The sequence below is a fragment of the Vipera berus genome, assembly GCF_964194415.1.
Source record: "Vipera berus genome assembly, chromosome: 16".
NCBI lineage: Eukaryota > Metazoa > Chordata > Lepidosauria > Squamata > Viperidae > Vipera > Vipera berus.
In genome coordinates, this window is record NC_138219.1 from 5,531,562 (window position 1) to 5,547,070 (window position 15,509).

At 47.0% G+C, this 15,509-nt stretch overlaps 1 protein-coding gene across 1 annotated transcript; it reads left to right on the forward strand.

Annotated features, from left to right (window-relative positions):
• Positions 1 to 1,807: 1,807 nt before the first annotated feature.
• On the forward strand, positions 1,808 to 14,985 carry LOC308675138 (solute carrier family 22 member 6-A-like; the record flags this gene model as incomplete). Its single annotated transcript, XM_081340147.1, has 10 exons — positions 1,808 to 2,326; positions 4,960 to 5,063; positions 5,767 to 5,921; positions 7,582 to 7,750; positions 8,341 to 8,464; positions 9,051 to 9,166; positions 10,878 to 11,092; positions 12,556 to 12,664; positions 13,882 to 14,085; positions 14,889 to 14,985. The coding sequence occupies exons 1-10, from the start codon at positions 1,931 to 1,933 to the stop codon at positions 14,983 to 14,985; spliced, it is 1,689 nt and encodes a 562-aa protein (XP_081196273.1). The 5' UTR covers positions 1,808 to 1,930.
• Between the last annotated feature and the right edge of the window lie 524 nt (positions 14,986 to 15,509).

The window sequence follows — 15,509 nt, forward strand, 5'->3', positions numbered from 1 at the left end:
CAGCAGCAAAAAAATGGGCAACACTGTTTTGGCATTCTCTGTCTCGCCTAGAAATTGAACTGCAATCCTAGAAAACTAACCGATGTGCCCTAGAGGATTTTTTTTTACATTAGTCACCGAACCTGTGATTTCCTGGTGGCCTTCTCTCCGTGTCTGAGCAATTGAGCCCATATGGAGAGGCGCTGCTGCCCCCTGGTGGCTGTAACTCCCAAAGGGCTGGGAGAAATTTCTGGACGGGGCACGAATTAGCAAGCCCGTGACGGTGAGTCAGGTTCAGGTTTTGCTTGCTGATTTCATTGCTTCAAAGAGGCAAGTTACAAGCCCTGGTTGATGGGTGTTAATTAACTGTCTCTGAGATTTCGTGACAGACAGCCTCCAGAAAAACAAGGTGCGTTATTTTGCAACCGTGCCAAACATAAGCCTTCTTCTCCAGGGAATATATTAAAATATTAATGGCGAAATCGGAGACGCTTCAGCTCAGAAGAGAAATCCAAAGTCAAAGACTATAGCTTTTTCTTGTCATTTGCAGCTTGGCTCACTTGCCCGAGCCAGCTACAGCTGCCTGGTTTTCCTCGGCTCCCCATGTTCCTCTTTAATCTACCACAGTGTTGACTTAACAATCATGGACCACCACAAAACAGGTCCTGAATCCAGGTCGATGACGTGACCGACCCATTTTATGTGTGTCACAAGTTACGACCATAATGGGTAGGTTCCTTTACGCTCGTAACTCAAGGACTGCCCGTCTTCTATCCGGATTCACTTAACAACCGTGTTCCTAACTTAACAACTGCAGTGATTCACTTAACAAGGAAGGTGGTAAAACGGGGCAAAGCTCACTTAACCGATGTCTCACTTAACGACAGAAAATAATGGCTCGGTTGTGGTCATAAGATGAGGACTTACCTGTATTCCGGATGGAGAAGCCTCAGGATTTGAACTCCAGCCCTGCGGGGTAAATAGTTGACGAAACGAGCGTTCACTATTTCTACAAAAACATTTCTGCTAAAAAAAAAAAAGGCTTCGTTCTTCTCTTTTCGTTCCCCCAAAGTTTGTGTGCCACATTCCCCACCCTTAAATTGCATACTTCATCCTTGTGCCCTCCTGGAGTTTACGCACTTTTTTCCCCTTTAACCCAATCTCTCCCCCTCACACACGCACACACACACACACACACACACACACACCCGTCCTCATTTTCTTTTCCAGTTGATCCCCTCCAAACCAGCCTAAACGTTAACCCAATCAGCTGCTTCCTGCTTGTCATAAATAATCCACGGAAAGAACAATTTCAGGACAGTTTTGCTTAGCGGGGACCCATCCGCTCCCTCAGACTTGGCACAAAGGGCAGAGAGGTTTTTGGTTTTCCTTTCAATGTGGGGGAGTGCCGAGAATCTCAATTTTTTTTCACCCGCTCTTCATTGGACAGCAGATTCCTGGACTCACAAACCTTCCACCGGATCCTCAAATCTCCTCCAGCAAAAAGGAGACTCAATAGTGTAGGGACGAGAGAAGGGGGAAAAAAGGAGATTAGGGATCTTGACAGACGCACGGATAGGTCCTCTCCAGCACTGCCAGACTGGTGAAGAGATGTGCTGATCTTTTTAGACCCTGTTTTTTTTTTAAGATCCCTCCCTTGAGAAAAGCGCTTGCTTTCCAATCTAGAGGGATCTGCTGGCTCTAATTCTTTAAACCAAAAAAAAAAAATCCTGGATCTTTGAGTCTTTCTTTTTGCAGGAATTCTATTTCGCAAGTCACCACCGATTGTTCGGCATTCTTTCTCTTTTCTCTTTCCCCGTCTTTCCATTGGACGTTTCGCTTTATGAGAAGAAAATTTGGAGTGGGAACAAGATTTGGCCCCTAGATTTTTTTAGAGAACCCTCTTTTTATTTTTTTGTGGTCGTTGCTGAGATTTTTTTTCTGGCTCAACATGGCGTTCGGGGAAATCCTGGAGCAAATTGGTGGCATGGGACGTTTCCAATTGATCCACACGATGCTGCTCACCATCCCGGTTTTGTTCATGGCTAGTCATAACCTTCTCCAGAACTTCACGGCCGCTATCCCAGGACATCATTGCCAGGTGCGCCTCACCCCCAATAGCAGTGAGTACCCCAATATCACTCATCCGTTAGGCGCTGGCCAGCTTCTCCGGGTCAGCATCCCCATGGACAGCAAGCAAAGGTTGGAAAAATGCCGACGCTTCACGGATGCTCAGTGGTATCTCCTCAACGCGAGTGTCAGCAGGGCGAACCAGACGGAGACTGAGGCGTGCGCCGACGGATGGCTTTATGACCGAACTCAGTTTACGTCCACCATCGTCAGCCAGGTGAGTGACAATCCGGAAATGAATGAATTGTGAGAAGCATTATTTGTTTTAACGATCACAGAACAAAATAGAACACAGGACATCCTCCGAGTTGGAAGGGACCTTGGAGGTCATCTAGTCCAACCCCCTGCTCAGGCAGGAAACCTTATACCATTTCAGGCAAGTGGCTGTCCAGTCTCTTCTTAAAAACCTCCAGTGTTGGAGCATTCACCGCTTCTGAAGGCAGGTTGTTCCACTGGTTAATTGTTGTAACTGTCAGGAAGTTTCTCCTTAGTTCCAGGTTGCTTCTCTCCTTGACTAGTTTCCATCCGTTGCTTCTTGTCCTGCCTTCGGGTGCTTTGCAGAATAAGTGGACCCCCCTCTTCTTTGGGGTAGCCCCTCAAATATTGGAAGACTGCTATCATGTCACCCCTGGTTCTTCTTTTCTCTAGAGTAGACATACCCTATTCTTTTAACCGTTCTTCACATATTTTAGTCCCCAGCCCTGTAAATCATCTTTGCTGCTCTTATCTGAGGTTTTTCTGCTAGCGCAGAAGCACTGAATGCATTGAGCATGGAAAGAGTGCCCCTGAGCCTATGCAGAGTCCCACCACCACCACCACCTTTCCTCCCTTTAAAAAGCCAAGAATTTATATCGAACGATTATTTCATGGCTGGATTGCGCAGTCTTTTCACAAGCATGTACGGACACTTTTGAAAAGTGCTCAGAAAACATTGCAAAGCTGATAGGAAAATCACAAACCAAAGTTTTTATTCTCCAGCACCTGCCGCTAAGGTTGGGGAAAAACTTCTAGCAGCACAAACCAGTTGGATCAAAGGCAGCCTGCACTGTACCCTAATGGAGTACATGGAAAGTTATAAAACAGGGCTAAATAATCATTTAAAATAATTCAGCTGGGCTGAAAAGCAACATCTGAAAAAGATTGTTGCCTGGGTGCAAATTTCCCTAATTTTGTCATCTTAACTGCTGTTCCCTTCCTGACCCAGTCGTGGTTTTGTTAGAGGAAGGAATACCAAATACTTAAATGCAATATTAAATTGCTATTCTAGATATCTCTTTGGCTGTTTTTCAAATGCGATTCTCCTGCCTTGGTGATTGTTCCTTCGAAACTTTTTAGTGGAACCAATCTATTCTTTCCATACATATTGGGGGGGGGGGGGGAAGAAAGTCTGTTTCATAATCATATCCGTGAAAACGATGTAAAAGTATTTCATAGAAAATGAGGTGCAAAAAGCAACATCTGTCTACCCCAGATCCTGGGAATGGTCTTGATAGGTGGACAAAAATGCTAAATCCAGTCTAAAGATCTAGCTGACTGCGTGATCAGCCCTAATATTGACATAGCATCTTGCATTTAGGATTTTAATTCATCTAGAGGCTGTCACCTTTTGAATCCAGGACTTTCTTGCTTGCCCTGTTGCACCCCAAATTTAAAGACCCTGAAAAATCTAGACAAAAGTTTTTGCCAGGTTGTGATTGCCACCATCCAGCCTGGTCCTTGGGAGCTGTTTTAGTGGGGATGAAACCGAACGATCCAGTGATTTTTTTTTTCCAGCAAACAAAGGAGTTAAAGTCGCACAAACTGCAGGAGATGTTTTCAGTTGCATGGGTAAACCGGTGTGGAAATGGGGGGGGGATTTTCTCCCCCCCCCATCCACCCCCCCAGCCCTAATGCAATCTGAAAGTCCTGCTGGGCACAGAAAAATTTCAAATCAGTGGGACATATTTATCTGGCACCAGTTCTAAGAGAAGGACTGGCATTTTTTTTTCTGCAGAGAGCAAAAATGTTGTTTTGAGCCTGTCTTCCATTCTCTTTTTCTCCTCCCGGAGGGGGAATATTCTGTCTGCCCCCAATTTATGTTTTCCTGTTCTCCCCTGCCCCGTCACCTTCCCAAGCTTGCAAACTCAGGTAACCGGAGCGCAACTTTGAGTCTTGCTAAATAGGCAAGGTTTGCTTGGTTCTCCTTCCCGAAAGATCAGCCTCTGAATGCCTGCATTGGGAGCAAAATCAGTTTTTTTTGTTTTTGTTTTTTTTAAAAAAGATCACGAGAAAAGCAAGCAAGTTTCTAGTCCTGTGGTTCCAGAATTCTGGCAGTTGAAATGTTTTCAAACTCGCTAGGGGGCAATGCAAACATTTGAAAAAGAAAAATGGTTCTTTGAAGCGATGTTTGTGACATTGTTGCCCAGTCCATTATAATAACTTTGAGCGACTGTTGTCTGTAAGTTGCAAACGGGCCTTGATCTGCAGACACACACACCCAACACACACACACACACACAAAACACACTGTGTTTTGTGTCATCCAAGTCCTAAAATGCCAGTTAGGTAGGACTCCCCTTCTCTCACACACACACCTTTTAATTGTGAGGTCCTTGGTGCTCTCTGAGCTTGGTGGGTTTTTTTGCAGACATTTCATGACCCAACTAGGTAACATCATCAGTGCTAGAAGGGAGGGGGATTTGCACTCTATGAGCACTGATGATGTTACCTAGTTGGGTCATCACATTCCTGCAAAAAACCCCACCAAGCTCAGAGAGCACCAAGGACCCCACAGTTTGACCCTGAGCTACGAAATGTTCTTTTCTGTTGGTAGACCTTTTAATGCAATGCAAATTTTTTCTTCTGTGACAGTGGGACCTGGTGTGTGACCGGCGGAAACTTCGGGAGATGGCGCAGTCTGTTTACATGGCAGGGGTGCTGATCGGTGCACTGGTGTTAGGCGGGCTGGCTGACAGGTATGTTGGTCAGCAGGGGGCAGCACCGTGAGAAAGAGGTGAGAAGCGGGTGAACTCCGATGGTGAGGGCACCACTTGGTGATCAAATCACATTTTTATCCCACCGGGAGGCTGAGAAGTGCAGTTTGGATGTTGGTCACAAGGGCGCGCTAACCGCTTCTCGCCTCTCAGATCTGATCCACACCTGCAGTGAGATTCCTTTTGATCCAGTGGATCAAATCTTTCCAGATGTTGATTAAACATTGCTGGAAAAGCAAAACAGCCAATATACAGCATACAGCTGGAGAATATTTTTGTATGCTAGTTTGTGGTGCGAGATGGATGGATGGATAGATAGATAGATAGATAGATAGATAGATAGATAGATAGATAGAGGTAGGGGGAGAGAGAGAGATTGATAGATGATAGAAAGATAAATAGATGGATAAAGATAGAGATAGATGATGATAGAGAGAGAAAGAGAGAGATGGATGGATGGATGGATGGATAGATAGATAGATAGATAGATAGATAGATAGATAGATAGATAGATAGATAGATAGAGTCAAGGACCATCTGTATTATCACAGAAAGCAATCTGCATTTCCCAACACAGACAAACACAAGCAAACATACACTCCAAACACACACCAATTTTCTTCCATGCTTGCCATGCTTATAAGGAGCAGGGCGCTGGATGATGGTCTCTTTGTCCTTCCCACAGATTTGGCCGCCGAGCGCTCACAATCTGGTCCTTTTTCCAAATGGTGGTGACGGGGATCTGCACAGCTTTCTCCCCCAATTACGTCTCCTATTGTGTCTTCCGCTTCCTGACCGGCATGGCGCTCTCCGGATTCGGCCTCAGCATTGCCTGCTTGGGTAAGATGCTCAACCTTCTAGAAGGGGCTCAAAAGGGGCTTCAAGAGAAGGTCAAAGCAAATCCAGCTGTTGGTTTGGGTGGATCCCTTGGGCTCCCCTGAGAAGGAGAGTTAGAAGCCAAGAATCCAAGTTAGAAATCCAGGTTAGGCCGCTGCTCTACCTCCTGTCTCCCAAGCTCATCGTGCCTGGCGAGATTTTTCTTTCTTTCTTTCTTTCTTTCTTTCTTTCTTTCTTTCTTTCTTTCTTTCTTTCTTTCTTTCTTTCTTTCTTTCTTTCTTTCTTTCTTTCTTTCTTTCTTTCTTTCTTTCTTTCTTTCTTCTTTCTTTCTTTCTTCTTTCTCTTTCTTCCTTCCTTCTTTCCTTCTTTCCTTCCTTCCTTCCTTCCTTCCTCTCTCTCTTCCTTCCTTCCTTCCTTCCTTCCTTCCTTCCTTCCTTCCTTCCTTCCTTCCTTCCTTCCTTCCTTCCTTCCTTCCTCCCTTCCCTTCCCTTCCCTTCCCTTCCCTTCCCCATCCATCCATCCATCCATCCATCCCTGCATCCGCTTTTTATAACTTTTTGCATCTTTTTTCTTCTGGAGCGGAAGAAGAACCTTCTCAGCAAAGACAGAGTTGCAGACCCACAGAGAAGATGCAATGGTTGGATCTGAAGATTTCCTTGTCAATCAAAGAACCCGAACAATGACATCAGTTAGGGCTGGCAGATTGTAGGAGATGACCAGGCCGAGCCCGAGGGAGGAGTCAGACACGTCATAAGTTCTAAGTCCCTGCGTGCCCATAAGAGATCTACGTCCAGCCCTCCTTGAAGTCCTTATTACCACCAATTTGCTTTGACCGTTAGTAGTTCAGATTTTTGTAGAGAACTTAAGCTTGCAATAAATCTTTATGCTCATTCGAACTGTCTGGATTTTCCGATTCCCGGGTGCCTGACAGAGACTTGGGGTGCCAGAGGAAATAGTTAGTACGACATTTACGATATTAGGACACCAAGAGCCGTAGGTGGTGGTGCAGTGGTTAGAATGCAGTACTGCAGGCGACTTCTTCTGACTGCCCGCAATTTGGCAGTTCAATCCCGACCGGCTCAAGGTCGACTCAGCCTTCCATCCTTCCGAGGTCGGTAAAACGAGGACCCAGATTGTTAGGGGCAACAGGCTGACTCTGTAAACCGCTTAGAGAGGGCTGTAGAGCACGGTGAAGTGGTATATAAGTCTAAGCGGCTATTGCTATTTTTCCGTGGACACCGAACTGTGGAATTCAGATCGGAATGCGCCAACTTGCTGCGGGACAGCTCAGTGCAAGCGAACCATAATAGCCTTATTATAATAATAATATTAAGAGAGGAACGGGCCTAGGGTACAGTTTCTTCATGTTAAGTTGTCCCCTGGTGAGTTGGCACTGGCGAGTTAGCCGTGGCGAGGTGGCCACCGTGAGTTGGCCAGGGCAAGTTATCCTAGGCCAGGGGTAGGACTTCAACTCCCAGAATTCCTGAGCCAATATGGCTCAGCTTGGAAACCTCTCCCTTTCCCCTCAGCGTGGCTGGCTTAGGAATTCTGGGAGTTGAAGTCCACGAGTCCTAAAAGAGGTTGCCTACCCCTGTCCTAGACCCAGTTCAGGTAGAAGTGGCGCCGAGCGGTTCTTAAAATGGATTCCTTCTTTTTTTTCCAGTTGTGGAGTGGATTCCCACCCAGCACCGGACGATCACCATTGCCCTCACCGGGTTGTCTTATACTCTGGGGCAAATCCTTCTCGCGGGCTTGGCCTACGCCATCCGGGACTGGCGCTGGTTGCAGGTGGCTGTTTCGGCTCCCTATCTTGTCTTTCTGCTTTATTCCTGGTATGTACGGGGATGATGGGTCTTCCCCCCACACACTTTTCCCAGAGGGCTGAAGTTTCAGGAAAGCAAAGGCGGTGGTGACAAGTAAAAAGGGAAGAAGAGGGGTGTCGTGGCTTTGTGTAGAAGACTACAGGAAGTCCTCAACTTACAACAGTTCATTCAGTGAGCGTTTGAAGTTACGACAGGATTGAAAAAAAAGGGACTGACGACTATTTTTCACACTTACAACCCCTGCCGTGTCCCCAGGGTCACGTGACCAAAAATAAGATGCTCGGCAACTGACTCACACTTACGACGGACGCAGTGTCCCGAGGTCACGTGATCCCCTTTTGCAACTTTCTGGCGAGAAAAGTCAAGGGGGAAGCCGGTTTCACTTAACAACCAAGTTACTAACTTAACAACTGCAGTGATTTACTTAACAAGGGGGGGGCAAGGAAAGTCGTAAAACGGGACCACCGTTTAACCACTGTCTCGCTTAGCAACATAAATTTTAGATTCGCTAGTGGTTGTAATTTGAGGACTACCTATAGTTTGGCAGGTAGACTTCATAACCTGTGCAACTCATGGCCACTTGTGTGTCTATCTTGCAGGTGGTATGCTGAATCAGCTCGCTGGCTGATTCAGTCAGGCCAGGCCAGTAAGGCTGTTGGTGTTCTCCAGAGAGTGGCCAGGATCAACAACAAGCAGGAAGCGGGTGCAAAAATCACCACAGAGGTATGGAGGAAACGAGGGGGCGGGGGGAAACTCACCAAGCAGTTGTATAAACTTGCCAAAGCTTTGAGGTTGTCCAGATCAAATTGATAAGTGAGTGGTCATTGGTAGCCTCACATTGCAATAAACAAGGACATACGTTCAATTTTGCAGCTACTAAGATTGTTGGCCGAGCAGGTACAAAAACAGCCAGAGAAGTGATTAGCCTGAGAAACAGATCCATCCTCAGTCAACAGGAGTGCTGATTTATGACCAACTTATCAAGGACTTAGGAGGGGAGGACTTGGCAGCACAAGGACACAACCAACAACTTGAGAGCCAGCCATCTAAAAACACACACACACACACACACACACACACACCAGGCATCATATAAACACCACCCACAGAATAGCCCAACACACACACTGCTAGAGAGAAGTTCCCAGAGGATGGACACCAGCATGAGTCTGAACGATCGGAAGACTAAGCTTCTAGTCCTGATGACCGAGCCAGTTTGGCTCTTGCCACATTATCCTGGGACACTTACCTTCTCCTTCATTCGTGATAGGTTTCCGCTCCTCATCAATATTTTTTCCCTTCCTGTTAGGTTCTGCTTTCCAGTATGGAGAAGGAATTGTCTTCGTGCAAATCCTCGTACACCATTTCTGACTTGGTGCGCACGCCGGCCATCCGTCGCATCTTCTTCTGCCTCTCCATGGTGTGGTAAGAGAGTCAATCCGAAGAACAGCGCCTTTGAAGAAACAACCCCCCATTGTGGGCCAGCTTTCCAGGATATAGTCTGCAACCGAAAAGCCCACCGTTAGATCCACAGTCGAACGCAGGAATAAAGCAAATGCTTAAAGCTTTTTCCAGGCTGAATTGCACAGAGTATTCTTTAGCGAGATTTATGAAAGCGAACGGAGGGAGTTGCAGAGAGTCCTCGCCTTACGACCAGTCACTTAGCGACTTTCAAAGTTAGGACCTATCTGAAAATGAGAACATGACCCAGATTTCAAATTCTGACAGTTCCCCCACCCCTCCCTATGGTTGGGTGACCACACTTTGGGTGTTCGGCATCACACCGATATTTAAGGACGTTTGCAGCATTCCCACCCTCACGTGACTATGTTTTGCAATGGTTTTGCTAAAAAATGGTACTTATTACTGGTTTTGGCAAAACCACACCCTAGTGAAGAATGAATTTATTTTATTTTATTTATTTTATTATCATTATTTTATTGTTTTATTTTATTTATTTTATTTCATTGTTTTGTTTTATTTCATTATTTTTATTTTATTATTTTATTGCTTTGTTTTATTTTTTTACTTTCTATAACTGCCCATCTCTGCAAATGAATCTGGGTGGCTCACAATATCAAAAACATCCATTACAGCTACAATCTTGCAAGCGCCTTAAATCAATAAAACACAGCGCAAACCACAAAAACGATTAAAAAAACAAAATAAGATAAAAATCTATTATAATTAGCAGTCTTAGCCTTCCTTCCTTAACGACCATAGCATTCACACTCGTGACCGCCACCTTCGCTCAGCGACCGCTGCAAAAAAAATAAATCATCGTAAAATCGGGTTAGTCGTTCAAAAGATCCCTTTGAGGACTGTTACGGCTACGGCCGTAATGGGCAGGCTGCATTACCGACATATCATCATCATCATCATCATCATCATCATCATCATAATATAAGTTGGAAGGGACCTTGGAGGTCATCTAGTCCAACCCCCTGCTCAGGCAGGAAACCCTATACCATTTCAGACAAGTGGCTGTCCGGTCTCTTCTTAAAAACTTCCAGTGTTGGAGCATTCACAGCTTCTGGAGGCAAGGAGTTCCACTGGTTAATTGGTCTAACTGTCAGGAAGTTTCTCCTTAGTTCTAGGTTGCTTCTCTCCTTGACTAGTTTCCACAAGTAATTTGATGGTTACTTGTACAAGAACTCCAGCAGCTTTTAGAACCAAGGGTGCCCTTAAGGGAGATGGTGAGGTCTAGAAACATGAAAATTAAGTAAATAAATAAATAAATGTTTCTTCCTCCTTTGAGATGGATATCTCATAGAATAGAATAACAGACTTTTTTTTGGAAAAGGATGGGATACAGAATAACAGAGCCACAGAGTTGGAAGGGACCCTGGAGGTCTTCTAGTCCAACCCCCTGCTCAGGCAGGAGACACTATGCCATTCCAGAGAAATGGCTGTCCAGTCTCTTCTTGAAAGCCTCCAGTGATGGAGCCCCCTCAACTTCCGATTTGCTTTCTGTGGTTCAGCAAGGAAACTCAGGCTGGTTGTTCACAGCACAAAAAAAATCTTCAGCGCTCTGGGAAATCACTGTCACACCACCTTGACCAAGAGCAATTGTGTGTTGTTGTTGTTGTTGTTATTGTTGTTTTTAAAAAAACTATAATATGTTTGTGTCGTTCAGGTTCTCCGTCAGCTTCTCCTATTACGGGCTGGTCATGGACCTCCAGAACTTTGGGGTCAGCATTTACCTCATCCAGGTCATTTTTGGAGCGGTGGATCTTCCCGCCAAATTGGTCGTCACCATCACCATGAGCTACATTGGACGGCGGGTCAGCCTCACCGCCTTCCTGGTGACCGCCGGCACCATCATCATCACCAACTTATTTGTGCCCTTGGGTGGGTATTGACCGATCTGCCCACTTGGGTGTCTTGCGTCCCTTCTTACGTCAGCCTTCGTCGTGGCCAGGTCTTAGGAGGCTTCGTCGGGTGCCTTCCTCAGAAGAAGAACAAGGACTTTGTCCAGAAGACTTGGAGTGGGCCCTGTTGTGATTCAGGGTCAGCCTGTGGGTTCGGCAGTTGGGTTGGATGACTCAGAGGAGGAGGAGGGGGGTGTTGAAGACCTTGCTGAGGGGGTTGAAGATCTTGCTGATGAGAGCCCTCAGCCAGGCCCCTCCCACTTGGTCACCACGGAGACCCAGCTGTGTGAGCCTGACAGCGTGGATGAAGATGACCCACAGCTGGCCCTGTTCAAGGACGCCCGACGCAGGAGGCAGTCAATTAGGAGCAAACAGAGGAAGGCAATGGGGCTTCTCGGAAGGAGGCAGAGAGAAGCCACGCCCTGAACTCTATATAAGGGGAATGTGTGGGGAGGGCTGGTTTGCTGAAGGCAACCGCTTGGATAGTTCGTGTTTCTTAAAGCTCCGGTTTCTTGGTTCGTGTCTTGTTTGTTTTTGTAGTAATAAATTTGGCAGGCGTAATTCCAGCCTCTTGCCTTATTGTAAAAGGGGTTGTCCCTGCCTTTTCTGCAGGCTGGTACAGAACAGGCCCAGGGTCACGTTCTCCAGAAGAAAGCTGAATTGTAGCATGTTTATTCCGGGTATCCCACCCAGAGATCAGAACTCTTTAACCTAAAGGTCTATATGGAGATGCTCCATCCTCCAGCTCATGGCTGTCCCAAAGGTGCTTTTTGAGGAGGCAACTGGACTTCCGTGTTTTTCTTTGAAGGCGTTCCGCTTCTCCTCCAAGAAGCTTCTTCCGTTCTGACTGGATGGCAGGGAGTGGAAGGATTTATACTCCTTGCAGACAGCTGGTCATTTGCCTCCTTTTCGAGAGTCGTTGAGGCCACTTGTGGGTTTACCTGTGTCCTCAGGGTCACCTGAGTGGTGCAAATGGGTGTGGAGCCTTCTGGGAACTTCTGAAAGGACGGTGTTGTAGACTGGAGATGTTTAATGTTGCTAAGTGAGGCATTTGCGAAGTGAGTTTTGCCCCATTGGATGACCTTTCCTGACACGGTTGTTAAGTGAAATCACTGCAGTTGCTTAAGTTAGTCCCACGGTCGTTAAGTGAATCTGGCTTCCCCGTGGACTTTGCTGGTCAGGCGGTCCGCAAAAGGAGATCCACGTGATGGACTCTGCAACCCGGTGTAAATACGAGCCGGTTGCCAAGGGTCTGAGTTTTGATCAAGCGACCGCGGGGACGCTGCAGCGGTCGTTAAGGGTGAAAAACGGCCAGAAGTCGCTTTTTTTTCCCCCAGCGCTGTTGTCACTTTGATGAAAGGTCACTAAATGAACCATTGTAAGTCGAGGACTATCTGCAATTACATGATGTCGTTCTCTTTCTCCCCCTTTTTCTGCCGGCAGAAATGCAGACCCTCCGGACGGCGCTGGCGGTCATTGGCAAAGGCTGCCTCTCGGGGGCTTTCAACTGTGTGTTCCTCTTTACGACCGAACTCTACCCAACCCCCGTCAGGTGAGGAGAGCTGCCTTTAAAGGACCCTCTTCTTCTTTTTTGGGCCTGGGTTCGATTCCCCCCCATTCCCCACTTACAGGAAGTCCTAAATTACATGCATTGGCTTAGCAACCATTCAAAGGCACCCCCCCCAAAATGATAAAGGGTGATGACCGATCCTCGCACTTATGACCGACTCAGCCTCCCCACGGTCACATAATCAAATTCTGGGCACCTGAGCACCAGCCTGCATAGCTAATCATCAACTTACGACCACAACGGAGCAATAACATTTATGTCGCTAAGCAAGACATTTGTTGAGTTCTGTCCCGTTTTACGACTTTTTTCTGCCTTGTTTGTTAAGTGAATCACTGCCGTTGTTCAGTGACATTGTTGTTAACTGAATCTGGTTTCCCAACTGTTTTTGGTGGTCAGAAGGTCGCAAAAAGTGTGGGGGGGGAGTGTCACCTGACCGTCATAAATGTGAGTCGGTTGCCAAGCGTTTCAATGCAAATCACGTGATCACGGGGATGCTGCTACAGTCGTGTGTGTGAACAGTGGTCGTAAATCACTTTTCCCAGGGCTGTAACTTCAAATGGTCACTAGGTGAACTGTTGTAAGTCAAGGACTGTCTGTATTTACGACGGTTGCAGCATCCCTGGGTCAACGATTGCCCTTTGCCACCTTCCCCAGTTGGCTTCTGGAAAGCAAAGTCTGTGTTTGTTTTTGTTTGTGTGTGTGTGTGTGTGTGTGTGTGTGTGTGTGTGTGTGTGTGAAAGACCAATTTGCTTAACAACCAACTAGGCCAAAAAAAAAAAGTTTGCAAAATCAGACACAGCTCACTCAGTGACTGTCGCTTAGCGACAGAGATTCTCGTCCGAATTGCGGTCGTTACGTCGGGGACCCACCTGTCCTTTGGGAAACCAAATTTGGCCGGGAAAATTCCCCACTCAGCAGCTTAGCTGGCGTTGGAAGCCTCGGGCAAGGCACAGCTTTGCGGCTTGGGCTACCCTGACACCCATCTGACACCTGGTTGTTGTGTTCACACAACCTCATTCAGCCTAGTTTGGGCTAATCGTGGCTACCGCGCTTTGGTGGTTTTACTGAGCTGGGCAAAACCCTAGAAGTCAGGATGAGCCGTTGTGGGAAAGTTGAAATAAGTTGAGGACCGTTGGGGGGAAGGGGTGCAGGGATCCTTGGAACCCCCAATCTCACTGATCTTCTTTGCCCCTCTTCAGACAGACCGGGCTGGGTTTCGGCAGCACGATGGCCCGAGTAGGGGGTATGGTCTCTCCACTGACCAACATGCTACAGGATTACTACCCCTTCCTTCCCCCCATTGTGTATGGGGCCCTCCCCATCTCAGCCGGGATCATCGCCTGCCTTCTGCCCGAGACGCTGAACGTGCCGTTGCCGGACACGATAGAAGATGTGGAGAACAGGTGGGTGGCCATCACTGGAGCTACGTTTGGCGCTTTGGGCCTAGCCGGGCGCTGCAAGTTCTTTTTATTTAAATCATTTTTCTAATTGCCTCTTGGCTACGTGGAGGGCACATAAGTCTAACGAACGAGCAAACGAATGAATGAATGAACGGATCTTTTAAATAAGAAGATAAAGACTAAGATACATTAAAATAAAGTAAGTTTCTGGCTGGGCAATTCTGGGAATTGAGTCCATCCATGCTGGCTGGGGAATTCTGGGAGTTCAAGGGCACCCATGCTAGGCAGGAAATTCTGGGAGTTCAAGCGCACCCACGCTGGCTGGGGAATTCTGGGAGTTCAAGGGCACCCATGCTAGGCGGGAAATTCTGGGAGTTCAAGCGCATCCACGCTGGCTGGGGAATTCTGGGAGTTCAAGCGCACCCACGCTGGCTGGGGAATTCTGGGAGTTCAAGCGCAATCATTCTAGCTGGGGAATTCTGGGAGTTCAAGGGCACCCATGCGGGGCGGGAAATTCTGGGAGTTCAAGCGCACCCACGCTGGCTGGGGAATTCTGGGAGTTCAAGCGCACCCATGCGGGGCGGGAAATTCTGGGAGTTCAAGCGCACCCACGCTGGCTGGGGAATTCTGGGAGTTCAAGCGCACCCACGCTGGCTGGGGAATTCTGGGAGTTCAAGCGCACCCATGCTGGGTGGGAAATTCTGGGAGTTCAAGCGCACCTATCTTAATTAATTGTTGTTCATTGGATGACACGATGGAGATGCTTTTCAGCTGAACTTCGATTTATTCTTTCCTTTCCACCTCAGATCCAGAAAGACGACAAAGAAGAACGAAGAAGAGATTGCTCAGGAGAAAATCCTCCTTCAGAGGCAGGAAAAAGTTCTGTTCAAAGAGACTTGCTGAGCTGGCTTACAATTTGATTCTGGAAATAAAGTTCTTAGAGCTGCATTTTGGGATCTGCATTTAGCCAAGATGGAAGGTGTGGTGTGTCTGGATGTGTTTTTCCAAACACGTAAAAAACAAAACAAAACGGGCCCTTGTTTTAGTTTCTCCCCCCCTTTTTTCTTGTATTCTACTAGGCCCCTTGGTCAAGGGGAGTGGTGGACTCTGAGCTAAAGCCAGCCTCATTGGGAGGATTCAGTGCTGTGATAATAAAGATGGGGAAGGTCTTCTGAACACGTGCAGAGTGTATTTCCAAAAAACGATTCTTGAATTGTCAGGGATTTCTTTCCTTTAGACAAGAGCTCCAAGCCACCACATTATTTTCTGCCAATCTGTAATTCTTACCCTTTTTTTTCTTTTTCTTTTCTTTTTTTTTGGGGGGTGGGGGGTGGGGGGAGTCTTCCCAAGTCACAAGTTGAGAAGTTTTTCCTGCTCTTGTTACCTGCCTATAATAAAGCAGTTTCTCACCGGTGGAACTTCGGACC